The sequence below is a fragment of the Mustelus asterias genome, chromosome 18, assembly GCF_964213995.1.
Source record: "Mustelus asterias chromosome 18, sMusAst1.hap1.1, whole genome shotgun sequence".
NCBI classification, from domain to species: Eukaryota; Metazoa; Chordata; class Chondrichthyes; order Carcharhiniformes; family Triakidae; genus Mustelus; species Mustelus asterias.
The window spans coordinates 79,946,396-79,961,763 of NC_135818.1; the positions used below are offsets into that span (position 1 = coordinate 79,946,396).

Genomic DNA, 15,368 nt, shown 5'->3' on the forward strand with positions numbered 1-15,368 from the left:
TATATATAGAATAATAGATACGTGGGAGTGAGTTACAGACTGGAATCTAATCGAGGGGTTCAGATGGTTTATATATAGAATAATAGATACCCGGGAGTGAGTTACAGACTGCAATCTAATCGAGGGGTTCAGATAGTTTATATATAGAATAATAGATACCCGGGAGTGAGTTACAGACTGGAATCTGATCGAGGGGTTCAGATGGTTTATATATAGAATAATAGATACCCGGGAGTGAGTTACAGACTGCAATCTAATCGAGGGGTTCAGATAGTTTATATATAGAATAATAGATACCCGGGAGTGAGTTACAGACTGGAATCTAATCGAGGGGTTCAGGTAGTTTATATATAGAATAATTGATACCCGGGAGTGAGTTACAGACTGGAATCTGATCGAGGGGTTCAGATGGTTTATATATAGAATAATAGATACCCGGGAGTGAGTTACAGACTGCAATCTAATTGAGGGGTTCAGATAGTTTACATATAGAATAGATACCCGGGGGTGAGTTACAGACTGGAATCTAATTGAGGGGTTCAGATGGTATATATATAGAATAATTATATATAGAATATATAGTCCAAAGATGTGCGGGTTCAGTTAATTGGCCATGCTAAATTGCCCCTTAGTGTCCCGGCATGCGTAGATTAGAGGGATTAGCGGGTAAATATGTGGGGATATGGAGGTAGGGCTGGGTGGGATTGTGGTCGGTGCAGACTCGATGGGCCGAATGGCCTTTTTCTGCACTGTAGGGTTTCTATGATTCTATGATGATTCTATGATATAGAATAATGGATATTTGGGAGGGAGTTACAGACTGCAATCTAATCGAGGGGCTCAGATGGTTTAGATATAGAATAATAGATACTGGGGTGTGAGTTAGAGACTGGAATCTGATCGAGAGGTTCAGGTATTTATATGTAAATGGAGATATGTACAGGTCTATTGGCAAATTTGCTCCTTCCTGTTGATACGTGATGACAGGGGCATATTGACTTCATCAAATCTATTTATAATAAATATTGAGAGTCTCAGAGGTTATGCACATTGAAGATCTTCCAAGTTATAGAACAGAGAATACTCAGCCCACTGGCTGTGTGGGGATGAGGTAGATTATAGTTTGAAAAGTAGGAAGCATCCTTCTACCCTTCATCCTCAGACTCCGGAATGAAAATGCTTAAAAGAGAAGATATTTCCTGCATTGGTCAGGTTGAATGAAGTAAGGAATCAAACATGGAGATAAAGGATAATGAAGTCTTTGCCATGATGCTGGGAGAACTCTCCCGCTCTTCTCCGAACAGTGCTGTGGGATCATTGAGGCCCACTTGTAAAGACCAGATTGAGCCTTGGCTTGGTGCAGCACACGGAAGGCAGCACCTCTGCTAATGCTGCACTCTATCTGTACTGCACTGGACTTGAGCCCGAACCCCCAACCTTCTGACTCAGAGGACAGGAGAGCACCAGCCCAGGGGAAGCTAGCCAATGAAGAATTTTGGTTTATTTTTATTATTGTGGCTCCCTCCAAACTCAGGTGAAAAAAGAACCCCTCCTGAGCATCATGCACTGATTTTAAAATGGTCTCGCTGTGAGAAACAATTCACTCTGTCAGTAAAATGGATATCCCAGCTATGTCAGAAAAAGAAGCTATTCTAGACTGAACCATTTCAACCCATTGGTCACACATATTTGCAGAAGGCTAATTTACAGGTTATGGAGAAACAGCAGTGGCTCGATGGGCCTAATGGCCTCACGGGATGCTGTAAGAGTTTATGATGCCGATCACTGTTCCCAAGCCACGATTTTCTCCGATTCGTGACCATCCAATTGGATTTGCAACAGTGTCTTTCAAAGGGGAATTGGACAAATAACGTGAAACAAAAGCATTTGCTGATCCATGGGGAAAGAGCAGGGGGGAGGGAGTAGGACTAACTGGATAGTGTGACCAATGAGACTGCAGAGTTACAAATGGGCTGAATGGCCTTCTTCAGTGTAGCATAATTTTAGGATTCTTCCACATTGTGTTGGTGAAACCCTTGCCTCTGATGTTTTGGTGGATTTAATGCTAGAGGAATTCTTGACTCTTAAGGTTGAAGTCTGAGGCAGACAAAATACCCCCGAAATTTCGAATAGATGGGTTCAAAAAAGGAAATTCTATTCCTCCTGAATGAAGTTTGGAAGTGAATCTGAATCTGGAGGGAGTCAGTGATCTGTGTCTGGCACAGACACCCTTAGATGGTAGAAACTTTTTTTAAAAATTCAATTCTTGGGATGTGGCCATCACTGACTACGCCAGCATTTGTTGCCCTTAAGAAGGTGGTGGTGAGCTGCCTTCTTAAACCGCTGCAGTCCATATGGTGTAGGTACATCCACAGTGCTGTTAGGGAGGGAGTTCCAGGGTTTTGACCCAATGACAATGAAGGAACGGCCGATATATTTCCAAGTCAGGATGGTGTTTTATTTGGAGGGGAACGTCCAAGTTTTGATGTTCCCACATATCTGCTGCCCTTGTCCTTCTAGATGGTAGTGGTCATAAGTGTGGAAGGTGCTGGTCTAAGAAGCCTTGGTGAGTTCTTGCAATGCATCTCGTAGAGGATACACACTGCTGTCACTGTGCGTTGGTGGTGGAGGGATTGAATGTTTGTGGACAGTCAAGTGGGGCTGCTCTGTCTTAGGTGGTGTTGAGCTTCTTGAGTGTTGTTGGAGCTGCACCCATCCAGGCAAGTATTCCATCACATTCCTGACTTGTGCCTTGTAGGTGGTGGACAAGCCTTGGGAAGTCAGGAGGTGAGTTACTCGCTGCAGTATTCCTAGCCTCTGGCCTGCTCTTGTAGCCACAGTATTTATATGATCAATCCAGTTCAGTTTCTGATCAATGGTAACCCCCCGGGATGTTGATAGTGATGGAATTCAGCGATGGTAATGCTATTGAATGTCAAGGAGTGAGTTGGTATATATAGACTCATCCAAAATGCAAATGCGATAGATTTCTTTGAGAAAATATTTTGTGACACAACATGCGAGTAATTTCAGAAATGACATGCTGGTTGTACCATTGCTTGAGAGGAACAGATGACTTTGGACCAATGGTTCCCAAAGTTCTCCACCCTGGGGTTACTGACATGTCATTTCTGGGTCTGTTGTGGACTAATTAACAGAGATTTGGCGCTATTATTAAAAAAGACTCGCATTTATATAGAACCTTTCTTGATCTCAGGAGGTCCCAACATTTTTTTCAGTCAATGGTATCCAACAAGTCCATTGCCATTGCGTATCACAACTACTGGAATGGTAGACAAAGGGTCATCTGGATTCGAAATGTCAGCTCTTTTCTCTCCTTGCAGATGCTGCCAGACCTGCTGAGATTTTCCAGCATTTTCTCTTTTGGTTTCAGATTCCAGCATCGGCAGTAATTTGCTTTTATACTGGAATGGTAGATGGTGGACTAGATTGATCTTTACTCATTTAGGAACACCTATGCTTGGTGTCAGGAAGATTGTACACTGGAATAGAGATCGCAACAGACTTGTGGCTTGCATTTCAGTGCCCCACCTCCAGGTAGATTCTGTTGAACCTCAGATGCCCTCGTTTGGCATACTCTGCTTATGTGGAATCAGCAGGGGTTTGAGAGCATTTTGTTTCCGTGGCCGTTATTTTCATGGAAAAGGAATTCTTTTCTCCACACAAATGAACCAGTGTTTTTTTATTTTGATTGGAAAGTCCAGGAGACATGTCGAGGTCAAGGGAGCATGAGCATCATCAAGGCAGAAAAGATAGACAAGAACTGCTGGCTCTCCAAGCCTGGGATGTAGCGGCCTGTGTACTGAAGAAGGAAGAGGAGACTGGGGGAGGTAGGGTCGTTCCACAGCTCTCAGTCCCAGGGAAGGAATGGATTAAACTAGGAGACAGCGCAAATTCTCATTCAGCGACCAGTTCCTTCATGTTAAAAGTGGTGATCCCTTGTTTTGAGAAGATGTTACTTTTCATGAAACCAAGAGCGAGTTGTGACAAATTCTTGTTGACTTTGGATATAGTTGTGCCGGAATCAGATGGTGAACAAGATCGAAGCATGTGTAGGCCATAAGGGGAGAGGTCATCACCAATTGGCCTCCTCTATTTCCGGTAGATTCAGCCACTCAAGTCCCATTTAACAATTCAAAATGGTGGAAGTAGTGGGTTCTGGTTCAAAACTAGGCCTAAGAGCCTGAATCATCATGGATGGAGAGTCTGTCATCACTCCATGCATCCAAAAGACCAACGTGGCCTCAGGACATCCCAAAGTGCTTTCCAGCCAATGGAATCCTTTTTGAAGTATAGTCACTGTTGTAAATGCGGGAAATGCAGCTACCAATTTGTATACAGAAAATTCCCCAGGGATTAACATCAACCGTGGATGGCAGCTCAACTTCCCATACAACACCGGGCTTGGTGACACTTACAGCTCCCCCCCCGAAATCTCCCATCACCACCGTCCGCGGTGAAGCTTGAAGAGAATTCTGTGCCAATTAAGTTGGGAAATGGAGAATGGACGCAGGCCACAAAACCAGCAGACGGAGACAGGGTCAACCGCGAGAAATGCGATGGTCGCCGATGATCCACTGCAACCCGTGAGGAGCCATGTTTAAAAGAAAATGAGTGGCGCGACACTCTTCAGCCACGGTAGGAATTGGAACTGGAAAAACCCTGAAGCAGGGATTCCGACAGAGCGAGTGAGTGACAGAGAGAGAGGGAACTCCGCATCTTGGGTTTACTGAATTATCCAGAGAATGTGGCTGTGACAGATTTCCTATCAGAGTAACACCTGGAGCCATAAGGAAAAGACAGCGATGATGGAATGATGACACACCTCTTTAGAATACATTTCTTTTCCCTCTTATTTGATGAGTTGAAGGTATTTTCTTTAGGTGAGCAAGTGGTTATACGTTAATATAGATATATATATATATATCTTTTAATGGTAGAACCAATCTGGTACTGTTTCTAACCATCCTTGATGTTGCCATGGAAACGTTGGCTAATGTCATTGGAGGTGGGGTAGGGATGGTGGTTTCCATTATTGAAAACGTCCATTTATTTTTCCATTCATCCCCTCGGAGACTCTTGTTTCTTTTAAATTAATACTTTCAATACTCTTTCGCTTCCTTCAGCTGAGCTATAAAGTCATCTTCCAAAGGGTTTTCGGAACAGTTGAGGCCATTGTTTGGTGGGCGCACGGCATTGTACCTGCTCCAGTCCCCTTTGCACAGTATCCACGGCAACACGTCCACTTTGTAGTGGAGCTCCGGCGAGAACTCCGTGCTGATCAGGTTGGGAGCCCCTGCGCCTTTCCCCCGCGTGATCAGCCTCATCTGGTCGTCGTAGCAACAGTGCTGGGCCGCCAGGGTGGCGCTGTCCAAGGACAGCATGGAGCGGATGCAGAACTTGGAGGTGGGCTTGTAGATGTCCAGGCGCTCCTTCGGGCCGCTGGCGTCTCGCCATCGGAAGAGTCTTCCCTTGCCATCTTCGTGGACGCTGACAATACTGTACACCGCCTCTGTGGGGTAGGTGCAGGGGCAGCTTGGTAAATCCGTCAGGGCCTTCATCAGGTACTTCTTCAGGAACTTGCTCTTGCAGTTCAGCCATTTATCGCAGCTGTCCACTTCTGGGGAAGGAAAGAAAAAGTCCAATAAAGATGGGTTCACATGGAAACAGATTTCCCTGCAGGCCGGCACTTGGCAAATGTTGTTAATGCTTTAAGCACCGTGGTAAAGTCTAACAAGTCGTTAAACACTGACGTTAAAAACAAAGGTAAAGCAGGGAGCAGGAAAAGGCCACACAGCCTCACACACGGACTTACAACAATAGCCCAAAGGTCATTAAAATAAGGTAGTCACGAATAAACCCAATAAGGAATTCAGGAGGAATTCCATAACCCCTAGTGAGTGGTTAGAATGTGGAACTCATTCACACTTGGAGGACTGGGGAACGATTGGTATAGTTACATCGAAAGGGGAATCTAAGTGTACACATGAGGGAGAAAGGAACAGAAGGATGTGTTAACCAGGTTAGGTACAAACGAGTGGCTGGGAGGAGACTCATGTGAAGAATAAACACCAGCATCGACCAATTGGGCTGAATAGCCTGTTTCTGTGCTGTACACTCTTAGTAATTCTCCACAAGTGACAGGATTGCATTAGCACCCATCATCCAGCCTGTTTCCTTTCCATTGACATTAGTAAGAAGCAATATGAAACGTGCTGCTTAACACACGGTGATCCAATAAAACCAGCTTCCCAGCACTGTCAAAGTTGCAACTCCCGTCTCTCTGCAGAGATCAGTATCGCACCAATTACCCTTTCAACCGATAGAGGAGCTGATGCAACTTCTAATCATTATATTGTCGGTGATGTTAAGAGGTCGGACTTCCCACACCACCCACCAATCACCCCCACCCCCACCCCTAACTCCTGCCTGTCAGTCAATCCTGGCATGTTGGACAGGTCAGCCAGGTTCTCATTGAATGGCAGAACAAGCAAGCTCGAGGGGCTGAGTGGCCTCCTCTGATCCTTTCTACATTCCCAGAGAGTTCAGCCGACATGCTCCCACAGTCGGGCTGGTGGTGTAGCATACGCACCGGAGTCAAACAACTCTGTTCCATTCCCCTTCTCCGCCAGAGTTTTTTCAGTGGCTGCATTCAGATCATCTTCCATCCCTTTGGGAAAAGAGTACAGTCAGGGTCAGACGTGGCCCAACAAATCTACACTTCGTTACTCCAGGCCAATGGAGTGAATCTAAAATCTGAATTTAAAATCAACTGTATTCTTTCATGAGATGCGGGCGTCGTTGGCTGGGCCAGCATTTGCTGCCCATTCCTAATTGCCTTTGAGCTGAGTGGCTAACTGGGCCACTCCAGGGGGCAGTCAAGAGCCAACAACATTGCTGTGGCTCTGGAGTCACATGTAGGCCAGACCGGGTAAGGACGGCAGATTTCCTTCCCGAAAGGACATTAGTGAACCAGATGGGTTTTTACAACAATCAATGGTAGCTTCACGGACAACATTGACTCCGTCTACACTTCCTGCTGCCTCGGAAAAGCAGCCAACATAATCAAGGACCCCATGCACCCCGGGCATACTCTCTTCCTATACTAATACATGTGACAATAATAAATCAAATCAAATCTTCCACCTTCTTCCGTCGGGAAAAAGATACAAAAGTCTGAGGTCACGTACCAACCGACTCAAGAACAGTTTCTTCCCTGCTGCCATCAGACTTTTGAATGGACCCACCTTGCATTAAGTTGATTTTTCTCTACACCCTAGCAATGATTGTAACACTACATTCTGCACTCTCTCCTTTCCTTCTCTATGAACGGTATGCTTTGTCTGTATGGTGCGCAAGAAACAATACTCTTCACTGTGCGCTAATACATGTGACAATAATAAATTAAATCAAAAATTACTGAGCCTAACTTTTATACTCCAGGTTTATGAGCTATATGAGCTGCAGTGATGGGATTTGGACCTATGACCCCTGGGTATTAGCTGGACCTCTGGGTTACTCGCCCAGTGACATTATCACTACGTTACGATCTCCCTGAATACACAACACAACTTGAAATAAAAGCAAAAATACTGCGGATGCTGGAAATCTGAAATAAAGACAGAAAGTGCTGGAAAAGCTCAGCAGGTCTGGCAGCGTCTGCGGAGAGAGAAGTGGAGTTAACATTTCAGGTCCAATATATCGCACAGGGCACTGGTGAGGCTGGACCCGAAGTTTTGCATCCAGTTCAGGTCTCTTTAGCTGAGCAAGGAGATACTCGCCATAGAGGGAGTGCAGCAAAGGTTCACCAAACTAATCCCTCGGATAAAAACAGGAAGGGCTGGAAAAACTCAGGTCTGGCAGCATCCGGGGGGAGAGAGAGAAATAGATTTAACATTCCGAGTCCAACATGAGTCTTCTTTGGATCAAATGAATCCATTCAATTTCCAGTCAATTTCCCACATCTGACTGCTTCTGTCCAACACCCTGAGCGCTCTAACTCATGGAATCCCCACAGTGCAGAAGGAGGCCATTCGGCCCATCAAGCCTGCACCAACAAAAAATCCCACCCAGGCCCCACCCCCGCAACCCCACGCATCCACCCCACCAACAAAGGGCAATCTAGCATGACCAATCCACCGAACCCACACATGTTTGGACTGTGGGAGGAAACCGGAGCACCCAGAGGAAACCCACGCAGACATGGGGAGAACATGCAGACTCCGCACAGACAGTGACCCAAGCCGGAAGGAATCAAACCCGGGTCCCTGGCGCTGTGAGGCGACAGTGCTAACCACTGTGCCACCATGCCATTTAATAGCTCTTAGATCTGGAATAGAATCCAATGCCTAGTTTTGGGCTGTTACATCTTCTGATAGTGTGTGTGTCTAAAGTTGCTGGTCCCCATGTGTTTAAGGACAATTTAGAAGTGAATGGCTCAGTTGGTGAATTCTAAGAGTATTTATACTCCAGGGCACTCTGCATTAGTTGCACAATTGTGAACATTTTCTTGACCTTGTGATTGGCAGTAATGTATATAAAAAGGTCTGGCAAAGAGGAGTGGATCCTATCGATTATGGGGCGGCACGGTAGCACAGTGGTTAGCACTGATGCCTCACAGTGCCAGGGACCCGGGTTCGATTCCCGGCTTGGGTCACTGTCTGTGTGGAGTTTGCACATTCTCCCCGTGTCTGCGTGGGTTTCCTCCGGGTGCTCTGGTGTCCTCCCACACTCCAAAGATGTGCGGGTTAGGTGGATTGGCCATGCTAAATTGCCCCTGAGCATTGGGGGACTAGCTAGGGTAAATGTATGCAGTTATGGAGATAGGGCCTGGGTGGGATTGTGGTCGGTGCAGACCCGGGCCGAATGGCCTCCTTCTGTACTGTAGGATTCTATGAAATCCCGCCATCCTGGAAATCTGAAATTAATTAACCTGCTCGAAGTCATGGGCTGACGTCAGTTATCATGGATATGGAAACTGCCAGATTGTTGGAATCTGGTTCACCACTTCCTTCAGGGACTGGAACTTGTCAGCCCTGCTACCCGGTCTGGTCTACATCTGAATCCAGCCCCACTGAAGGGCCTGGACCTCATGTTTCCCCATTGGCTGGTTTGAGGGTGGGTGGAAGGGTGGGAGCACATAAAATCCTGCCTACTCTGCTTCCTCTGCCCCCACAACAATTTTACCGGGGCATTGGACTTTCTGTCCAACAGTCTGTCAACTGAGTGGGCAATTGATGCCCATTTAAAGATCTCATCCTATCAGCAGCAGGAGGGAGAGGTCCATGCGAACTGGGCAGCCCAGATTCCCTGAGCGGCTCGTAGCAGGCAAGGTGGGGAGGGGGGTGACTCTCTCCTTAATGGACCTCTGGAACCAAGGAAGGCCCTTTAATCAGTTACTGCCCCTGCACCCCTCACCCAGCCCTGGACCCCAGGCTCCCCACACACCCCCCCCCCCCCACACACCATGGCCTCTCAAACCTCAACCCTAATCCCTCTCACTAGAGTCTCAGCTTGGCATCCATCGAGACCCCCAAACACTTACAACACAATCCCATGCTGAAGGCCTCTACAAGTCCAGAGTGCAGTACCAAAAGTGGCCACCCCTCCCGGTGGAGCACTGCCCATATGGAGGAGCTGCTGGTCCCTGATTGGCTGGTAGCTCTATGATGCGGAATTTCCAGCCCCCAGAAGTTTCTCCTCTTGTCGACTAATGTCCAACTCGACTCCCTTCTCTGACCCCCGACATTCTAGCCGGATGGGTGGGAGGGATGGTGATGCAGGGACCATGGCATCCTGTAAACCTGTCTGACAACCAGTCAGGTGTCAGACACTGCAAGGAATTGAGGGATGGGCAATATATGTGGTCTCGCTACGTCATTCATATCCCAAAAACAAAGATTGATTTCCTATCCATTTATTTAAATAAATAGAGATTTGTTTGGATTACCCACTCCTCCCCTCTTGATATTCAAAGAACAAAGAACAGTACAGCACAGGAACAGGCCCTTCGGCCCTCCAAGCCCATGCTGATCGTGATGCTTTAACTAAAGATAAAACTTTCTGCCCTTACTCGGTCCGTATCCCTCTACTCCCTCCCTATTCATGGACCCATCCAGATGCCTCTTAAATGTTGCTAATATGCCTGCTTCCACCACCTCCTCTGGCAGCGCGTTCCAGGCACCCACCGCTCTCTGCGTGAAAAACTTCCCCCGCACATCTCCCTTAAACTTTCCCCCTCTCACCTTGAACCTGTGCCCCCCTTGTAATTGACACTTCCACCCTGGGAAAAAGCCTCTGACTATCCACCCTGTCTATGCCTCTCATAATTTTGTAGACCTCTATCAGGTCTCCTCTCAGCCTCCGTCTTTCCAGTGAAAACAATCCTAGTTTATTCAACCTCTCCTCGTAGTCAACACCTCGAGACCAGGGAACATCCTTGCATTTGCTGCACTCAAGTGGTTAGCACTGCTGCCTCACAGCGCCAGGGACCCGGGTTTGATTCCGGCCTCGGGTCACTGTCTGTGTGGAGTTTGCACATTCTCCCCGTGTCTGCGTGGCTTTCCTCCAGATGCTCTGGTTTCCTCCCACACTCCAAAGACGTCTAGGTTAGGTGGATTGGCCATGCTAAATTGCCCTTAGTATCAGGGGGATTAGCAGGGTAAATATGTGGGGTTACGGGAATAGGGCCTGGGTGGGATTGTGATCGATGCAGACTCGATGGGCCGAATGGCCTCCTTCTGCACTGTAGGGATCCTATGATTCTAAGTGAGCCAATGGCCCCAGACACCGGATCAGGAAATTCTCCCCTTATACATGTTGGAAACCGGATGCCATTGAAACACGGTCCCATTGGTTTTAGGGAAGAAATTCAGTTTGCTATCGAGGTGTTGATGGGTGTTCAGATCTGCCCTTAATCTTCCTTCAGAGGATCTCAACACTCACCTGGGCATCGTTTGAGGTCACACGTTCGGGATTCGGTTGCGGTGCAGGCATAACCACAGGACCTGGTGCGTTTCTGGTTGCCACTGCCACATGTGACGGTGCAGGGAGACCAGGCACTCCAGTCCTCATTATCTTCATATTCTGCAGAACGAGAGGAACAAACATCTGAAATGCTGCAACTTTCCTTCACGCGCAGCCGGGGAAAGCTCAAGGAGCAGAACGAGGGTGGGAGAAAATACAACTTGATCAGCAGGGCTGCAAGATTATAGATTGCATCAACACTTTTTAATGCTGTTACGGTCCTGTTAACAATTAAAGAAGAAATCTGAACACATGGCAATTAACCAGCGGGACTGTACCACAAGAATTCGTGCTTTTTAACAAAAATAAACCTTACATAAAGAAAAATTAAACAAAGCAAATGTCACTAACTTAGCATTATGCCTTCTAAAGACTTGTGCTGTAAACTCAATTCTATTTTTTATTTGCCCCCAAGAGTTCCCTTATCATACAAAATCATTTTTCCTGGGATATATTCCACAGCCGTCCAGGGCTTATTCTCCTCAGTGTTCCAGCTATCCTTGGGGACCCTTCCATTAGTTTTTTGGTGACACCAACTTTTCTTCATAGACCCCATGATTGTGGATACCTCCGCTCCCTTTTCAGGCTGCTGGCAAAACTGCCTTCCCAATTTCCAAGCTAACTCTGGTGACTGCTTTCTGCAACAAGGCTCTGTGAGGATCACTGTGAATTTCTCCCACTGGCTGCAAGCTGCAGCAAATCTCCCAGCTTGCCTTTCCCTCGTGAAATCTAAGCTAGACAGAGTCACACTCTGATCCCACTTTGGCGGAAAGGGCTGGAAAATCCCACCCTATACCATGAGGTGCCCCCCCCCCCCCCCAGTCCCAGTATCTCATTGAATAAGACTGTATTGTTGTAAAAATCTCATCGCTGATACGATTTAGGACGAGCATTTTGAAACTGAGGTATTGCTTGACGGGAAGCCAGTGTAGGTTCGCAAGCATGGGAGAGACAGGCGAACAGGGCTTGGTGCAAGAGTTTTGGATTACTATACAAAATCAGCCAAGAGTGATTTGGGATAGACCAGAAGGTACAAAAGCAAGAATGAAGGTTTCAGCAGCGGATAAGCTGAGACGGGGCAGAATCGAGCGATGTTAGAGTTGGAAATGGGCGGTCTTAGTGATGCTGTGAATATGAGGTCACGGGATCACTCGGTTTCTCGAGGTCTTGACACCTTCACTCCAAACCACTTGCCCAGCTTAAATTGATCGTCCTGCATTGGGCCCACGCCAGGTGCCTTTGAGACACACACACACACATGCACAAACACACACACATGCACAAACACACACACACGCATGCACAAACACACACACACACTCACACACATATACCTATATTTGTACACACATATATTTTTATATCTTAGATTAAGCATTTCTATACTTGTAAAGATCAAATACTAGACCAGCCTCCCGTAATCCCTTTAAACAATGGTAAATTGGTTGTTTCCTGTTCTTGTATAGTGGGTCAACTTACCTCAGTGAGGGGGTCACCCCTAACACTGGGATTGTAACTATACCCTGGGAACATGATCTGTTCAGCCCTGCCTGTTCCTTTCTCTCTCTCTCGTACATATCGGGTCGAAGGCAGGAATGTTCCATGGAGATCCGGGCATGTCCGTACAGCTGTCTCACTCTGATATCAACTGCAAACAAGATTCCCAAATGGACCATCAGAATCGAATCCGCACACACGTCCCTGAGTGAACAGCCCTGACGCTGAAATCAGCCAGAGTTTGTTGGAGCACAATAAGAAAAGCAAACCTTACATTTATTAGCACCTTTCACTAACACCAGATGTCCCAAAGCACTTTACAACCACTGGAGTAAAGTCAGTGTTGTCACAGTGTGTGCACAGTAAGATCCCACAAAGAGCAACGTGCTAATGACCAGGCAATCTTCTTTTTGTGATGTTGACAGAGGGATAAATGTTGCTCAGGACGTCTGAGAGAATTCACCATTTCTTTTCCAAAACAGTGGCCATGGGATATTTTCCTTCGATTTCAGAGGGCAGCTGGGACTTCGGTTTAAACTCACATCTGAGATGTGGCACCTCCAACAGCGCAGCACTCCCTCGGTACCACGCCGGAGTGTTACACTTGATTTTTGTGCTCACGTCCTGTAAGCTGGACTCGAACCCACAACCTCTTGGCTGAGAGACGAGAGTGCTGCCCACCGAGCCACAGGTGACACCACAAGGGGGCCACAGCATCACCTTAATAGCGGAAAATGCACCGTGCATTCCACGGTGTAACACGTCTATCTTTACAAAACGCGTTTTGCTCTCAGAGGAACTGAGCTTATTTAGCCCGGAAGGAGTGGATTCGATAAGCCTCACGTGGAGCCGCTGCTTTGCTGACCAGTATTGTGTTGTAAAAGGTTTGTCACTGAGTCTGTGAGTGCTTCCGCAATGTCTCCACATCTGGCTAACTCACAAGGCTGGAGAAACAAATGATTAACAAGCTCTCTGGACAGGACAGCTTCTGATTTCTAAACGCTAACAGCTGCCGTTTACTGACAGCTTCTCAATAAGCAGTTGGAAGAGCTTGCTGAAGTGTTCACTCCAAATCTTTTGAAGTGAGCAGCAATTAACCTGCAGTCGCTGTGGGAAAGGCATGTGTGTATTTGGGCTCAGTTAGAAATGTTCCTCTGGTTTGTTGGTGGCACAGCGCTCTGGGACAGCGGAGAGCTTTGGATTAAACTCTCTTTGGGAGGTGTCTCCCTCATTAGAGACCCCTCTAACACCCTAACTCCCTCTCACTGACAACCAGCTCCCTCTCTCTCTCTCTGTCCAACACCCTAACTCCTTCTCTCCCTTCAACACCCTAACTCCCTCTAACTCTCCACCACCCTAACTCCTTCTCTCTCTCTGACACCCTAACTCCTCTCTCTCCAACACCTTCTCTCTCTCTGACATCCTAACTCCTCTCTCTCCAACACCTTAACTCCTTCTCTCCCTCCAACACCACCCTCTTTCTTTTTCTCCAACACCATAACTCCTTCTCTCCCTCCAACACCACCCTAACTCTTTCTCTTTCTCCAACACCAACACCATAACTCCTTCTCTCTCTCTGACACCCTAACTCCTTCGCTCTCTCTCTCTAACGCCCTATGGGATTGAACCACACTATGGACTCTTTGCCCTGCAGTTGCCTACCTCCTGATACCATTAAGGTGGCACGGTGGCACAGTGGTTAGCACTGCTGCCTCACAGCACCAGGGACCCGGGTTCGATTCCCGACTTGGGTCACTGCCTGTGTGAAGTTTGCACATTCTCCCCATGTCTGTGTGGGTTTCCTCCGGGTGCTCCGGTTTCCTCCCACAGTCCAAAGATGTGCAGGTTAGGCGGATTGGCCATGCTAAATTGCCCCTTAGTGTCAGGGGCAACTAGCTAGGGTAAACGCATTGGGTTATGGGGATGGAGCCTGGGTGGGATTATGGTCGGTGCAGACTCGATGGGCCGAATGGCCTCCTTCTGCACTGGAGGATTCTATGATTCTTTGATCACTGGGCATTCAGAAGATCCCACTGGAGCATCCCTCTCACTGGTCCCTGACTGACTGGATCGAGAGCTCGCTGGGCTGATGTCCTCCTGAGGAATGTGTGACATTCACTGTCTGCAGACAGTGGTGGAAGCCTGGGGGGGGGGAACAACTTTGTGATCCGGCTGAGATTCCGTTCCTCAGACAGCCTCCAGAGTGAATCGCTGGCTGGTGTTGGTGAGTGCTGGACTTTTACATACAGCACCTTCAAGAGGATCGCTTCCTGCCTGGAGCAGGGATCACTCTGCATTAAAGGCAGTGGATTAACAGTTAATGTACGCACTGCTTGTGAAGCGAGCAGGTAACACTGGTGGGAAGTAGGAAGCTGTTCAGTCACATTGCTCCTGGCATCCTGCTGTGGGAGCTGAAAGATGAGTCGGCCTTACCCTAGACACGATTTCTCTACATTTAGACTGCAATGTTAACCATATCCCACACTCCAAAGATGTGCAGGTTAGATGAATTGGCCATGCTAAATTGTCCCTTAGTGTCAAAAGATGTGCAGGTTAGATGAATTGGCCATGCTAAATTGCCCCTTAGTGTTCAAAGATGTGCAGGTGAGAGGGATTAGCCATGGTAAATGTGTGGGGTTAAAGGGATACTGTGGGTGAGAAGACCTGGGTAAGATACTCTGTCAGGTGGAAACTCGATGGGCCAAATGGTCTCTTTTGCACAGTGGGGATTCTATGATTTGTTTGACTCCAAATCACAGCGCCGTCAGGAGTTTCTTTCTGATGGAGAGATGGGACAGTTATCCACTCTGCTGGATTGGCGAGTC

At 47.4% G+C, this 15,368-nt stretch overlaps 1 protein-coding gene across 2 annotated transcripts in view; it reads right to left on the bottom strand.

Moving 5' to 3' along the window:
- Positions 1-394: 394 nt before the first annotated feature.
- The window catches only part of ism2a (isthmin 2a), a 38,542-nt gene continuing 23,568 nt past the window's right edge, over positions 395-15,368 (bottom strand). For both annotated transcript variants that reach the window (XM_078234379.1, XM_078234378.1), the window contains exons 4-7: positions 10,966-11,106; positions 6,614-6,691; positions 2,563-5,641; positions 395-2,513 (exon numbers count right to left, since the gene is read on the bottom strand). In XM_078234379.1, coding sequence (XP_078090505.1) covers positions 5,124-5,641; positions 6,614-6,691; positions 10,966-11,106 — 737 coding nt within the window. In that variant the 3' untranslated portion in view covers positions 395-2,513; positions 2,563-5,123. The remainder of the gene's footprint in view (positions 2,514-2,562; positions 5,642-6,613; positions 6,692-10,965; positions 11,107-15,368) is intronic.